Below are 14,100 nucleotides of genomic sequence, written 5' to 3' on the forward strand. Positions count from 1 at the left end.
AACAAACACGCTTCGTTTTCTCGGTGACCGCTGCCCGCTATTACAGGCTGTGAAGACAGTACGGAATCCCACTTTTCAGGCACCCAGGAAAAGCCCAGGAAAAGCTCCACTGGAATCACCGAGCCGGCTTCAGCGCACCACGCAGTCCGGCCTCGAGCCCGGACTGTCCACAACTGCACAGGTCACGTTCAAAGCCAGTGACCCTTCTATCCACATCTGCGTTTGTTTATCAAACGAGCAGGAGCCATACGAGGTGTGAGGAGAGATTTGCTTCTACCTCAGTTTTCTACAACAATGTAGGGACAAAAATAACTCAATAAAAATATCTCAATAAATACAAAACAGTAACACTGACAGGTGATTGAAATATACGCAAAATGCTGGAGTAAACAGAGCCTGAGGTCTTCACTTTCTTCTGGCACAGGTAGATGTCTTGGGAGCAGCTTCACTACTCCGCTTTCCAGATGGCAATCTTCCCTTCTTCCTTTCCAGAGCCGCTGAGGACATACCTGTCCTCTGCCGAGCACAGTGCCTTCACTGTATCGGCATGGCCCACCAACTCTTTCTCCACCGTCTTCTTCTCAGCGCTGACCACGTAGATCTTCCCTTTGCTTTTGCCTTGCGATTGTCCACTGCTGCCAACCCACATCTGGAAGAAAAACAAAAGAAAACCACCATCATTTTCACTACTTTACATTTCAGTCTAGGACACAGCCAACGAGTTTTATGTGCAACATTGATACAGTGAGGGTTCTCTCTTGCCAGGCTGGAAGAGGGAAACACTGAAAATTTCATCTATATATATATATATGTCTGCTGGAGTTCAGATCTCTCTCTTTCTTGGACTCCCTGGCACTCCTCAAGCTCCTCACCTCCTCCTGGAGCTCTTTCATGGAGCACAGCAGTTCCTCTCGCTGGGTCCACCTTCCACTGGGGTGCTCACCACTGCTGCCCGGCGCTGGCAGAAGAGCAGGGCCCACCCTGCAGCTGGCTCCTGCACGGCACCCAAGCTCTGTCAGTCATGGTGGGTGCATTGCTCAGAGAGGCCATGGCCTTCTGCCAGGTGGACACCGTTACTCCCTGGTAGAGCCGACAGAGCTGCAGGTCCCCCCTGCGCACCAGCTGCTGTGTGAACTGCCACACTGTGGCCTGTTTGCCTGCGCGGGTCGCTAGCGCTCTCCAGGAGTTTCTTTTATAGGTTGTGAGCTTGGCCATTGCTGTTCCTGGCCCTGGCCAGGTCTCCTCAACCTCTGCCAAGCAAGCTGCAGGCTCCTGACAGGTCTCTCCACTCGGTAGAGGTTCCCCTGGTTTAGGAACCCCCAGGTGCACTCTGCTAGAGCTCCTTGCTGCTGATCATGCCAGCACTGGAGCTGCTCACCTCAGTGACTCAACTTGCCTTCGGTTCCACCAAAAACCCAGTGCAGACAGTAAGACAGAAAATATCGCTATACCCCTGTGCACACCACGGCCATATCTCGGATGCTGTGTGCAGCTCTGCTCTCTCCGCTGCAAGAGCAGAGACATCCCAGGGAAGCGTAACGACATCTATCACATGAAAAAGGAACAGCTGTCATGGAAAAAGCCAGGACTCCTTAGGCTGGAGAGAGGCAGCTAAGGACGGGTCACACTAAGGTTCAGAAAATCACAGAAGTGCAGAGAAGCAGAATGTAGAACCATTGTTGAACTCATCCCACAATTAGAGAAGTAAGGGACATGTGGACACCATCAGGAGTTCAGTTTCACTTCAAAGAAAGTACTTCTCTGTGCACAGCTGGCAGAGAGCTTGTGGAACCTGCTGTTCCTTTTGTATCAATGAGCTGGACTACAATGTGAGTTAAGGTGGAGCTGAACGGGGAATAAGTGGAAGAGAAAAGAAAACTCTTCAGCAGAACACGAGAGCTTAATGCCTCGGAGTTTCCAAACAATCCTCTAACTTCCTTAAAACAAGGGTTAAATACATCCATCTCTACTTTGGGGAAGGAGATCTCAAAAGTTTTGCCAATTTAGTTCACAAATCTAACCAAGGGCTTCCCTATTTCATGAGGCACTTCATGAAAAAAGTCATTTTTTGAGAAAGGAAGGATGGAAGGACAAAAAAATCAGAAAAAGATCCAGAAAGTTGCTTTCTCAATAGATCTGTATCAGCTATTTATTTGCCAACTAACCCTAAACCCATCCCTGTGGTATCACAGCTACCAGCAGCAGCACAGCTACTGATGCTGTGCAGAAAGCAGGCACATGGCCTGAGGCCAGTGATGCTGGGAACACAAGATGCTGAGGTAGGAGGGAACACAAGATGCTGAGGTAGGAAGCCGTTGGCTCTTTGGTCTCTGTTGAATTACGAACCTGGTAACTAAACAAGAAAAAGGTCATCTAGAAAAACAGGCCAATTAATTGGCATTTATTTGTCTATTAACCTTTTCCAAAGCTTAGTCGTAGGAGCTCTGAGATTAAATATCGGGGGACCTGAGCTTTCAGTTTCTATGGTTCCCCGAAAATGTCAATGGCTAATAAAAGTAACTGCACATTTAACTACCGATGAGGCCTTTGGCTTGACATGCGTTTTGGGGTTTACCTGGAACAGCCAGTGGCGTTGGGCAGTCGTTAGCCTCTCCAATTTCAAAGAATCATCAACATTTCAAACCAGTACATATGAAAACAAAACTTTAGTAAAGAATTCCATAACAGGAAGAAGCACTCCAAATGTCCCTCACCTGATTTTTAACTCTTATCATACAAGTAATTTCAGAGCAATCTTGAAGATGAATCTTTTGAGGTGTACTTGAAAAGACTTTCGTGTTCCAAACGTACAGGTCGCTACTCCCCGAATAAGACGCCCACACTTCATCTCTCTAAAGCACAGAAAGACACGTTTAACATGAGCACTGCTACAGGAAGAACGCTGTAGTAAGTAACTATGGCTTGTAACACCGCATAGTCAGGCTTCTTTTCAACCCTAGGTCATACCTCAGGAAAGAGCTGAAAGCAGAGAAAATAGGAACACACATCCTTCAGGTGATGCTCGATTTTCACCTGTGGTTGAAATTCATGAGTTGACACTACAAGTATGCAGCTTCCAGTACCTTCAATATCAAAGATAAGAGAGTTAGTACAGAACTGCTGACTTCCTCCATCTCTATAAACCACAGGGGGGAAAAGGCAAAATAAAACAGATGCATCTGATTTCCTTCAAATCTTTGAGGCCCTTCTTCCAGTTTTTCACAGTTTCTGTTTTTCAGATCTGTTCTTTCTCCAAACACTGGCTGCTGTTCTGCAGTGCAGACACCTGTTAGTTTAGAGTCCAAAACTGATGAGAGGAGAAGAAACAAACTCCTTGAAACTAGGATATCTCATGTCTAGGTTCTCAAGCACACAATTATTTTCATCTAGAGAGCTCAGATGAAGCATCTGTGCTACCGAGTGCCAAATCCTTTACCCCACCACGATGGTGACAGCACTCTTGCTGCCCACAGCAGGACCAGGAATTGCCCAAGGCCACGGCTGCTGTTCGGTTAAGGTACATTTGGATCCAGGCTCTCATGTGTGGCAGTACTGCCACTCAGTGCCAAATAAAACCGTGTATTTTGTGAAGATATAATTTTTGTAATTCTTTGAGGAATGAACTTACAGCACCACAGCTGGTCATTGTGAAGCTTGATAGAAGTCAGATTTTGGCAGGGCAGCTGAAAGACGCGGTTAACTTTCAGAGTGCTGATGTTCCACGCAATCACTGTTCCATCTAAACTGCTCGAGTACGCTTCGCTGTTGGAACAGATTAACAGCAATAGTACAGTGTACGTGCGTGTTCAGAACTCAGTGCGTACACAGAGAGGCTTACTTGCACAACAACCAATGTTACAATAAGCCAAATTAATAGTCTTCATTTCAGAGACGGAAACACTAAAGCAGTAACGATTTCCAACAGAAAATAGACTTTCGGGCCAGATACTGTAATTATCTTAATAGTAAACAATCAGACTGAATCAATTAGAATTGATTCTTTTAAAGAAGGTGACCAGAGGACAGGAGCATGTCCCTCTTGTGCCCACTGAGATGCCCAGGGAAGGATCGGAACTTACTTTCTCCCCTTGGTCTATTCTAGACAGCTGCCTCTAGACAGCTGAAAGGGCACTTACGCAACCAACAGGCCTGGGTTGCAGCCGGGCATCCAGCTTCCAAGCTGCTTCGGTCTCCTGTTGGAACCAAAGTGTTCTAGTGCAGATGGTTTTTCTTCTTCTTAAGATTACACTTTACAAACTCTGTATGACTGGAAACACTGCAGGCTAATCCAGAGCTCCAAGTGAACTGCAGCATGCATCACGTCATGCATGAGGAGCTAAGGGCACCACAGACTTGCCCTATTCTTCTGAACATTGTTGCCTGTTAGATTTTCTCTCCAGTTAGGACAAAAAATAGCTCAAAACTATTTTTCTTTGCTACTGCACCTGAGAAAACAAATTATACTCTCTTTTTTTTTTTTTTAACCTTTAACATCTGTTGTCTTCAGATGAGAAAACCTTTCCCAGAAGGTTCCAACACCACCTAAGCAATTTCTCCTTGAAACCCAGTTACGCCTGCTGCAACACTGGCAGAGCTACAGCTGATGTCTGGGCTGGCCTGGGAGCTCCTGCTCCCATGGGAAGACAGCAGGTTAAGGCCTCCAGCCCACACTCTTCCCTGTGCTACCAAGAATCACAGAATCATCTGGTTGGCAGAGACCTTTAAGATCATCAAGTCCAACCATTCCCCCTGCACTGCCAGGGTCCCTAAACCATGTCTCTCAGCACCACACCCACACAGCTGTGAAACCCTCCAGGGATGGGGATTCCACCACCTCCCTGGGCAGTCTATCCCAATGCTTAAAGACCCTCTGTGTAAAGAAATTTTTCCTGATATCAAACCTATATTTCCCCTGACACAGCTTAAGGCCATTTCCTCTCATCCTGTCATTTGTAACATGGGAGAAGAGACCAACCCCCACCTCCCTACAACCTCCTGTCAGGTAGTTGTGGAGAGCAATACGGTCTCCCCTCAGCCTCCTTGTCTCCAGACCAAACAATCCCAGTTCCCTCAGCCGCTCCTTATAAGATAGATTCTCTAAACTCCTCACCAGCTTTATTGCCCTTCTCTGAACCTGCTCCAGCACCTCAACAGGTGCTGGCACCTCCAGCACCTTCTTGAAGTAATGGGCCCAAAACTGGACACAGGATTCAAGGTGTGGCCTCCCCAGCACCTGAGTACAGGGTGACAATCACTTCCCTGCTCCTGCTGGCCACACTAGTGCTGATACAAGCCAGCATGCCATTGGCCTTCTTGGCCACCTGGGCCAAAAAAATCAAAAAGATCAAAAGCATTTTGCCTGAACAAAGCAATAAATGTGTTCTTTCTTTTTCAACAGGCAGGAAAAATCCAGCAGCATGCTGTAAACATCAAGTCGATGATATGCTCAAAGCAGACGTGAATCGGTCTTTAGACTGCATCTGTATTGATCCATCCTTGGCCACTGCCAATTCCTGGCTGCTCTCATCCTCGTCCAAAAGAGCATTCCTTCATCCTCTTTGTTCCAAGGTACATAATGCTCTTTCTTTGAAAAGCAATTTCTTAATTTACCATATACGATATGGGACCCACAAAACCAGGCTAAATGAAGGCTTATGTTGGCAGGATAAGCCCTGTCGTTTAAAACAATAAATTCTTTCCAGCGTCTAGGAAAACCAGTCACTGGTTTCCTATATGAGGTCCTTTTCCTTGACCACAAGTTAACCTTCTGTCTCTGTTTCAGTCCGATAATTAAAGCACAATACTGTATCCTTTGGATCTTTAACTAGTCCCTCTGCTCACTGCGGGCCAAATTCTCTAGGCTGGGGAATACTGTTCTAGCTACATAAAATGGCTTTTCTGTGTAAGCACAGGAAGATCCTCCACATGTCCGTGACTCTTCTGGTGGTACAGACATCCTGCACAGTTGCTTGTGTATGCATTGTGAGGAAGAAAACATTATCATTAAATATACCTGGGTGTTCCATTCTTCTTCTCCACAATGATGTCTGTAACATCAGAACGATGATCATTTAGTTGCTTATTACAAGACATACTGTGGGTGTTGATTATATAAATAATGGAGTCTTGAGAGCCGATCCACACTTGACTCAGTTCTACCATGACCATACAAGTCTGGGAAGAAAAAGAAGGATTACATAAAATCTTGAAGAAAAAAATCGCTCTTTAAGGTAACAGGGAAAAGGGTTGCATTAAGATGCTACAGTTTTCTGATGATTACAGTAAGAGATGAACACTTGGTGCTGCAGTATTCCGTCCTTTGCTCTGCTCTATAAATCATGAGAGAGGACAGACCTCTGTTAAGTTTATCCTTCAGTAAATACGATTAATAACTATCTTGGTAGGTGACTCAAAGCTGGGTTTCCTGGCCCAAACCAAGTAAAAATTACAAAGGCATTAGGGGAAACCACAGAAGTTAGTGTATTTCTTCTGCAGTGGAAACCATCTGATACAAACACACTTCCTACTTCAGTTAGGCGTAGTGTCCGAGAAAATACTGTCGTCTCCTCTACTGTCACAGAGTCATCCTTTCCTCATCCAGAAGCTCTTAATTTCTCTCTCTCAAGTCCCATCAGTCCCAAACTTTTCTCCTCTTTTCTTTCTCTTCTTTACCAATTTTTCCTGGACTTCCATCCTCTCTCCACCCAGCTTTTCACCATCAGCTTTGCCTCTCCCTTTTTGACTCTCCCACACTCACCACAGCAATGTTTCTCAGCTTTCACACAAGTGACCTACCCAACCCCTTTTCCTGCCTATTCTCTCTGCCGCATGTTTTTCACTCAGTCTGAAGCTCTGGCTCAGCTTGCCCTTTCTTTGAGAAAGTTACTCTTTTCAAGAGGTCTTTCACAAGCAACTCTCTTTAACCTGCTGCTCAAGTCATCTTTCCGAGCACTCTCTCTCTTTCCATATCATCTACCTGGTTTACATACAACTTTCCCCAATTTCCAGTTCTTCAGCACAGCCGATGTTTCATCTATTCTCAGTGCTCTTCTCCCCTCTTTATATTGATTCTCTTATTCCTTCTCCTCAAGTGTTCCAAACCTGCCTTCTTGCCCCAAGAACCCAGGCCACGAGGCCAGCAGGCCCTCCCAATACCCCGTCCCTCACTTCTCACCAGTTGACTTGTTTCATTATGAATTCATTTTTTTTCCTTTCCCTTCGTCTCAAAATCTCCATTTCTCCAAGATAATTGAAGTCCAAACAAGACAAGTGTCTTTCTACAGCTTTCAAGGAACGACAGTGACTCAGGGCCATACAAGCTATAGTAACAAAAACAACAGCAATTGTGATACGTCTGCCAGTCTTACCAGTTTAGAGCGGCCCATTTTGAAACAGTGTTGTTGAATAGACCAGGTTGATGCATCAAAGACCACCACTTTCCCCTCATTTAAAGCACACCATAGTTTTGGATGAGCATTACCAGGTCTTTCTGAAGGGTCAAGATGCCCTAGAAATGAAGATAAAAGAGGTAAAATAAACCACTTTTGGAGATGAGTGGAAAATACACTATTAGGCAGAGCAGTTTCTAATGAAAGGCATCAGTGTTCTGGAACTTACATCACCAGTTAATGAACAACACAGCTCTCACAATGAATTTGTGCTCAGTCTTACCTATTAAATGAGCTCACCTGGTGATTTAATCTGACACTTCAAGGTTATTCAGAGCAGAGATGATCTTTTTTTACTGATGACTAGGTACTTGGCTAACTGGGACTGCAGGAAGGCTTTCAAGCCCTGTGAAATACAACTAACAAATCCACTCATTCTACCGGTTCCGTTAGAGCTCCACTTAGAAGCCTGGTACTACAAAGAGAGAAAAGCACCACTGAACCTACCACCCCACACACGGAGTTGCTCCTGCTTGCTCTGTCTGGCATTCCACTGACTTTCCCCTTTTGTCTCAAACTGCCCCAATGTGAAACTGGAATAGGAATTACGTATGAACTTACTCCAGAACACTATTAAGTTTATGAAGTTAAGACTGAGGAACTTCCAGAACTAACATACTCGCTCCCTAAATTCATGCCTGCTGCACACAGTCCTTAAGTTTTCTTCTTTTTCTTTTTTATTCCAATGTTCTGGAATTAGTCAGATATAAATGTGCCAAGTATCACAGAAAAGCTCACAAGGGAATTGATAACACTCTCTGCAGGGATGGACTTAAATTACATGCGGCAAGTAGTACATTAGATCACAGAGAGAGCCATGGGCGTATCGGTCAGGCTGGGATTTCACGAGGTGGTTCACTGTGGTTCAACCAACCAAACACCCCCGTATGAATCTACTGAAAAATGAAAAATAACAATGCATATTGATCAGTGGTGGAGCATCGCTCATCCACCCTACTCAGTAAATGAGGTGGGAGTCTTAATGGGAAATCAGCACATTAACACATAATTGAGGTCTATTATAAGGCGTAGACTCCCAGGAAGACAAATGAAGACTGTGAAAGCTATGCCTTGGAGTAGCTTAATCTGCAATATTGCTCTTCTCGCGTAATGATTTCCTGGTTTAGTATTCAACACACAACCAAAGCATGTCAGAATGTGAACAAAATCAGGCTGTCATAATACCTAGTGTTATGAGATAACATGCTTTATAGGCTAATTAAAACTCAGAGAAAGCAATACATCACCTTACCTGGTGTATAAAGCAAGACATCTATTGCCTGTGGAAATGTCTCACCAGCTGAGGGATTAATCTTGTGCTTTAAGGTCTCTGAAGTTGTTTTGGGAACCATCATAGGCACTAAAATAGATTTTTATAGGGTCATGAAGTGCACACTTCAGCCTGAAATAGATCTATTATTATGAAATAATAATTCTGCACCGTGTATTCACATTTCCAGCTTTTCTTGACCTCTGGTCTTAGCTGACTAGGAGAACCCAGACACCATTTGTATGAGTTCTGGTAGCTGTCGCATGCAACAGCCAAGCTGCCCAAACAACCAAGACAAAACCTCGGCATCCAACGTGGAGACAGACGAGCACAGAAGCAAAAAAACCCCAACCCCTAAACTTTCTATTAATGCTACATAATAAACTATGTCTGTGAAAGTGCAATCAGACTAACACTTTTATGTATGTCTACAGATAATCAGTTTGAAAACCAGGACATAAACAGCAAGGGCTGACACAGATGATGCAACAACAGCAGGCTGTGTAGCATCGCTACGAGACTGACCTTCATTTTTCATCCTGTCAAAATAAGACAGTTTCGAGGCTGCATATATGGTTTTGGAGGACTGCAGGGCACCAACCACAGCATCCATCAGGAGAACGTTTGTCAGTGCTTGCTGAATATACTGAGGATCCTAAAGACAAAAGCCTTACTGTAGTTTATCTATCACTCATTGTTCTTACAAATCTCTACACTCAACAACACAAGCCATGCTTGGCACAAGCACAAGCCACTTGCTGCCCTGCAGCATAATTAATGCTACGTGTGGTCAAACCCCACTCCCACACCATATGTTCAACTCCCAAGCAAGGCCACAGAGCAGGGAGCCAGTGTTAATTCATTACACGGAAAGAACACTTCAGATCTGGCACAATGTTGATACGGGATGTGCAAACAAATCCTTCTGAACGGCACCGATGGAAAACACACGGTGGATGTAGGACGGACACCCATTTGCAGGCTGCACCTTCCTTCACGGGAGGGACATACGCATTATGCTTCATCTTGGCTAAAATGATTCAAATACTTCCTGAACAACCAAGCCTCCTTTTCACTATTAAATTCAGCAATTATGAAGAATTACACAATTTAGTTGGAAACCCTGCTTGTATGATCCTTTTTCTCAAGGCTTCTGTGGCAGAAGAATGCATTTTGCTTTATTCTTTGAAAGGATCTATAGTCACCAGGGTTCTGGCATGGCAAAACTCTTTCTACACATATTTCAAAGCAAGGTGGGGAAATTCTTCTGTTAGTTAGGATGACTATTTTCACACACTGTGAACTTCAGAAACTATTTCACAGAACTCGTGACTAAATTAAATGTTCCTTGCCAACAGATGAAAAGTCCTTTTTTTCAATGTAATCAATCTTTTTTCTTTTTTTTTATTATTCCAGTAGTATTATATTTAGAAGTAACAGCAAAAACAAATGTTTATTACTTAGCTATTGTTTGCTGAAACCTAGAAATGCTAAGATTGATACATGAGTTGTTTAGAACAGAGACAGAAAGCACATACTTTGTACTTATTTGGTTAGAAATTCCCATATTTATACCTTGTGATCATCCGCCATTTTCTTTCCAGCCCACATTTCTTTCACTATCAGGTACCAGAGGTCACACTCAGTTTTAAGGTTAGCTTCAAAGACTTCTTTTTTAGATAATGTCTTAATCCTCAGAGTAGGTATTCTCAAAAGAAGGAAAGCTACAGTTGTGCTCTTAACATCCTGGAAAGGCATGAAAAAAAAAGAGAACAAGGAGGACGCGCCCTGCAGCCACAGGTAAGGCGCCGCGCTCCACACCACAACTTTCTCCATTTCTAACTACAGCTGATTATTCCAATTGTCCACACGCACCGTTAAGACAAGGGTTTATGAAAATGTGCATTCCAAACAACATCACACAGACTTCACTCCACGGTGGATACAAGCGGGCCCATGGACACCACAGTCGAATAGGGGCACTTAATGTTATTGAGCTTCTCTAGTTCTGTATCCTGTGTGCTGCTCTTTGCAGCCCAGAATTTCATCTAATCAGTGATGTTACTGACTTCAGAGGTGTTTCCTACACTCTGTACTGAAACTTTAAGTTGAGAGACAGATCTCTTGGCAGAATGGAACACGGTTTTTACCGACAGGCATGCAAGAGAACCAGGAGCTACTTGACACTCACCTCTATGTCCCTGAAAGCAGCAATCTGGACATAGCCAGGACGTCCTCCTTCGGTCAAAAGGAACAAGCGCTTTTGGGTCAGAGCTATTTTTCCTACACCGTAGTTAGTTTTAACTGAGCAGGATAACTTGTAGACGCATTCATTTTTATCTAGATGCTCTATTACTGTTGGTGGCAAATTCACCTCTTGAGCTTCTGCTTCAGTTTCTTTCCAGTAGTTGTAGAAATCTCTGAATGTTTCAGGATCAATTTGTTTCTGATGCCCTAAAAAAATTTTTAAAACCTCTTCACTGTGAGAAACTACTTGCATAGAAAGATAGCTTTAAAAAGATAAAACTCTCAAATTGTGCCTCTAACAGCATAACAGGTAAGCAAGGTCAAAAACTACCAAAAAATAGGCCCGGAAAACAGTTAAGAGAGAAAATTCTTCTCCTGGCATAGACAGATTCCTCTGCAGTCAGCCTAGGCCGTGGGTCTCACACACCTGCGGGTCCTGCTCTCCAGAAGGAGAGGGCAAGCCCTGTGCCACTGCACACAAAGATCCAGACAGCCAATAGGAAACAATTTGCACTTCCCTACTGAGCTGAATATTCTTCATTACGAGTTCTCAGCTCTTTACCCTGTTGAATGCTACTATATCACACATGGACCAACCTGGGGTAAAAGCTAAAGTTGGAGCTGTTGAAGACTTCAGCATTACATATTCTAAGTAATTAGTTCTTCTAAGAATTTAACTGTTTGACAGCAGAACTTCAAACAAACACAAATTCCTGTGAATTGCATCTTGCCTCTAGCTTCACAAAGTCTTGCTATTTTGACCAGTGTTTAATGCTTTGTGGCCACAAAATATAACAGTCACAAGAGTAACTGGGCACAGAAAGAGAATTTAATAGTACTTTATCACAGCGCCCTCAAACTGTGTTTTTAGAAATCAATCACTAGATTCCGATCTCATTCAAGAGAGAAGAAAGTTCTCTCAAATATAACCGCAACCTCTCCTTTTGCTGTGGTGACCACCCATGAGGAATTTTAACGGTAACTACTTGAAATCTGCATTTTGTTATTTTATTTTTAACAGGCTGCCACTCTGCCACGTTGCCTGGTGGTTTTATAACACAGAGGAATTTTCCATTAGCAATAGGGGCAGTTTGGTATTCACTTTGCTCACAATCTGAGCCAAAGCAGAACTACACTCCGTCAGATCATGCTACCTCACCTACACAACATGAAAAATTTTAAGTTGTGTGCCCAAATACAAGTAGATTCCTTGTCTTTATTGTGGATGCAAGTATAGATATTCTTGTATACATTAAATCTATCCTCCATAATTATCCTAATCAAAAAAATCTGTCCAAAAAGCTCACACAGTGTGAGTTTCTAGAGGTGCAGAAAATGTTCAATAATAACTAAAGACAACTGGAGGAAAAAAAATTATTCCGGTGCGTTAAAAAAAAAGGGGTGTGAAGTCATCATTACACCAGTGTAGGTGGTCCCTAAAAATGCCTCATATACTCACCTACTGTCAGGGCATCAAACAACCGATGTATAGTGTCTATGTCTTTGACAATCCCAGATTCCTGGATGCGCTTCACAAAATCATCCAGTTGCATGTGAGTTTTTGGCAATTCAAAATTTTTCACGTGGTCATCTACTTTCATTACTTCTCTTTGCTTTTCCATCACTCGACTTATCAGCTTCTTCAGCTCAGGTTTGCGGTCAGCTTGCAAACGTTCCGAAGGAGGCATGGTTTCCACTATTTTTCTTACAAGATCAGTAGGGAAAATTCTTAAGTCTGTTTTATCTAGGTTCTGAAAGTCAGAAAGTGCGTTTAGTAGTTTTCCTTGCATCAAACTAATAAGTCCCCGGAGGTAGAAGTACCTTGCCAGCAATGCTGAGTTATCAGGTGGTAAAGTATTTATAGCTTTGCTGAGATGGTTGAAGAAGTCTGTGTAGTAGGAGTGAACACACTGGAACATCAGAGGAAAGTGAATTTCTGGGATTTTGAATGTACTGACTGACTTGCAGGGCAGTTTCACAGCTAAAAGCAAACCAAGAAAAAGTACATTGATTAGTAGAAGCAATGAGTAAAAGTGTGAGTATCTTCACAACCAGCAATACTACAAGCAACAAAAAGAATCCCCATCACAGCAACAAGCAATTACATCACCTGAGGTTCAAGTAAGATTATAGTTGTGCTCAGGACACAAATGTATTTCTATGTCCCTCGTCCTTATTATCAGAGTATTTCCTAATTTAATAACATCAATTGTGGGAAAGCAAAAAAACCAGTTTCTACAGGACTTGCTTTGTTAAACAGCAATACCTAAACCTATGTTTAAAGGTAGCAGAGAACTGGACATCTGGTGAGTGAGGACTGAACATGGTTATTGACTCAGGAAGCAATTCTCCAGTATCAAACCTATCGTGACCAATCAGTCTTTTGTGGTACAGCGAAACTTGCAGACGGATTTAACATGCCAGGAGAAATGCGGACAGGTCTCAGCTCAGAATGACTCAGCTCACCATTTCCTTCCAGCATCTGACACTGCTTCTGCAAAAACTGTTCGCTGGTGTCACCCATAAAGACAACAGCAGAGACCCTGTATTTGTTCAACTCACTCTTCCCTTACCAAGGCCTGACTCTATTTTTCGAAGCGAGGAATGTCTAGCAGGGCCCTCTGGCAGATTGATATCTTGCAGGTTAGGCATACTGATCACCATACGCCTGTTGATCACGTGCTGTGGATTAAATCGTTTAGAAGCCATTTTCTCCATTGTCAGTCTTCTCGGGGTATGAAACATCAAGTTTAATCTGAGGAAAAATAAAAACAATATATAAGCAATTTTAAAATTCACATACATACTCAGTTACTACTCGATTTTCTTTTTTCTGTACAACAGTTTAGATTACCCTTATAGTATCACTTTACAATTTCAACAGCCATGGCTGGACACGTCCGTATCACCCTTTTACAGTAATCCTAATAAAACGGCCTATCGTTAGTCATAGTCTTATTCATAGATGACCTTATCCTACAGCGATTGAGTCAAAACACTTTTTATCACTGACATCCACAGAAGATTCAAAACCAGAATAAGGAATGAGAAGGCTTTACCTGTCCTCTTCAGACTGGGTGCTCAACTCAAGTCGAGCAAAGGCATCCATCTTCCTGTTCAGACGCGCTTTAAGGA

General features: G+C 43.2%; 1 protein-coding gene across 1 annotated transcript in view; it reads right to left on the reverse strand.

Annotated features, from left to right (window-relative positions):
- Nucleotides 1–448: 448 nt before the first annotated feature.
- DENND3 (DENN/MADD domain containing 3) overlaps nucleotides 449–14,100 on the reverse strand; it is a 34,517-nt gene continuing 20,865 nt past the window's right edge. The window contains exons 12-24 of the mRNA XM_010146127.1: nucleotides 14,025–14,100; nucleotides 13,539–13,720; nucleotides 12,425–12,946; nucleotides 10,910–11,172; nucleotides 10,294–10,464; nucleotides 9,244–9,373; nucleotides 8,701–8,808; nucleotides 7,368–7,507; nucleotides 6,014–6,174; nucleotides 3,629–3,762; nucleotides 2,968–3,083; nucleotides 2,715–2,852; nucleotides 449–649 (exon numbers count right to left, since the gene is read on the reverse strand). The exon at nucleotides 14,025–14,100 is cut by the window's right edge and continues 2 nt beyond it. Coding sequence (XP_010144429.1) covers nucleotides 449–649; nucleotides 2,715–2,852; nucleotides 2,968–3,083; nucleotides 3,629–3,762; nucleotides 6,014–6,174; nucleotides 7,368–7,507; nucleotides 8,701–8,808; nucleotides 9,244–9,373; nucleotides 10,294–10,464; nucleotides 10,910–11,172; nucleotides 12,425–12,946; nucleotides 13,539–13,720; nucleotides 14,025–14,100 — 2,342 coding nt within the window. The remainder of the gene's footprint in view (nucleotides 650–2,714; nucleotides 2,853–2,967; nucleotides 3,084–3,628; nucleotides 3,763–6,013; nucleotides 6,175–7,367; nucleotides 7,508–8,700; nucleotides 8,809–9,243; nucleotides 9,374–10,293; nucleotides 10,465–10,909; nucleotides 11,173–12,424; nucleotides 12,947–13,538; nucleotides 13,721–14,024) is intronic.

Source organism: Buceros rhinoceros, unplaced genomic scaffold, assembly GCF_000710305.1.
Source record: "Buceros rhinoceros silvestris isolate BGI_N320 unplaced genomic scaffold, ASM71030v1 scaffold8362, whole genome shotgun sequence".
Lineage (NCBI taxonomy): Eukaryota > Metazoa > Chordata > Aves > Bucerotiformes > Bucerotidae > Buceros > Buceros rhinoceros.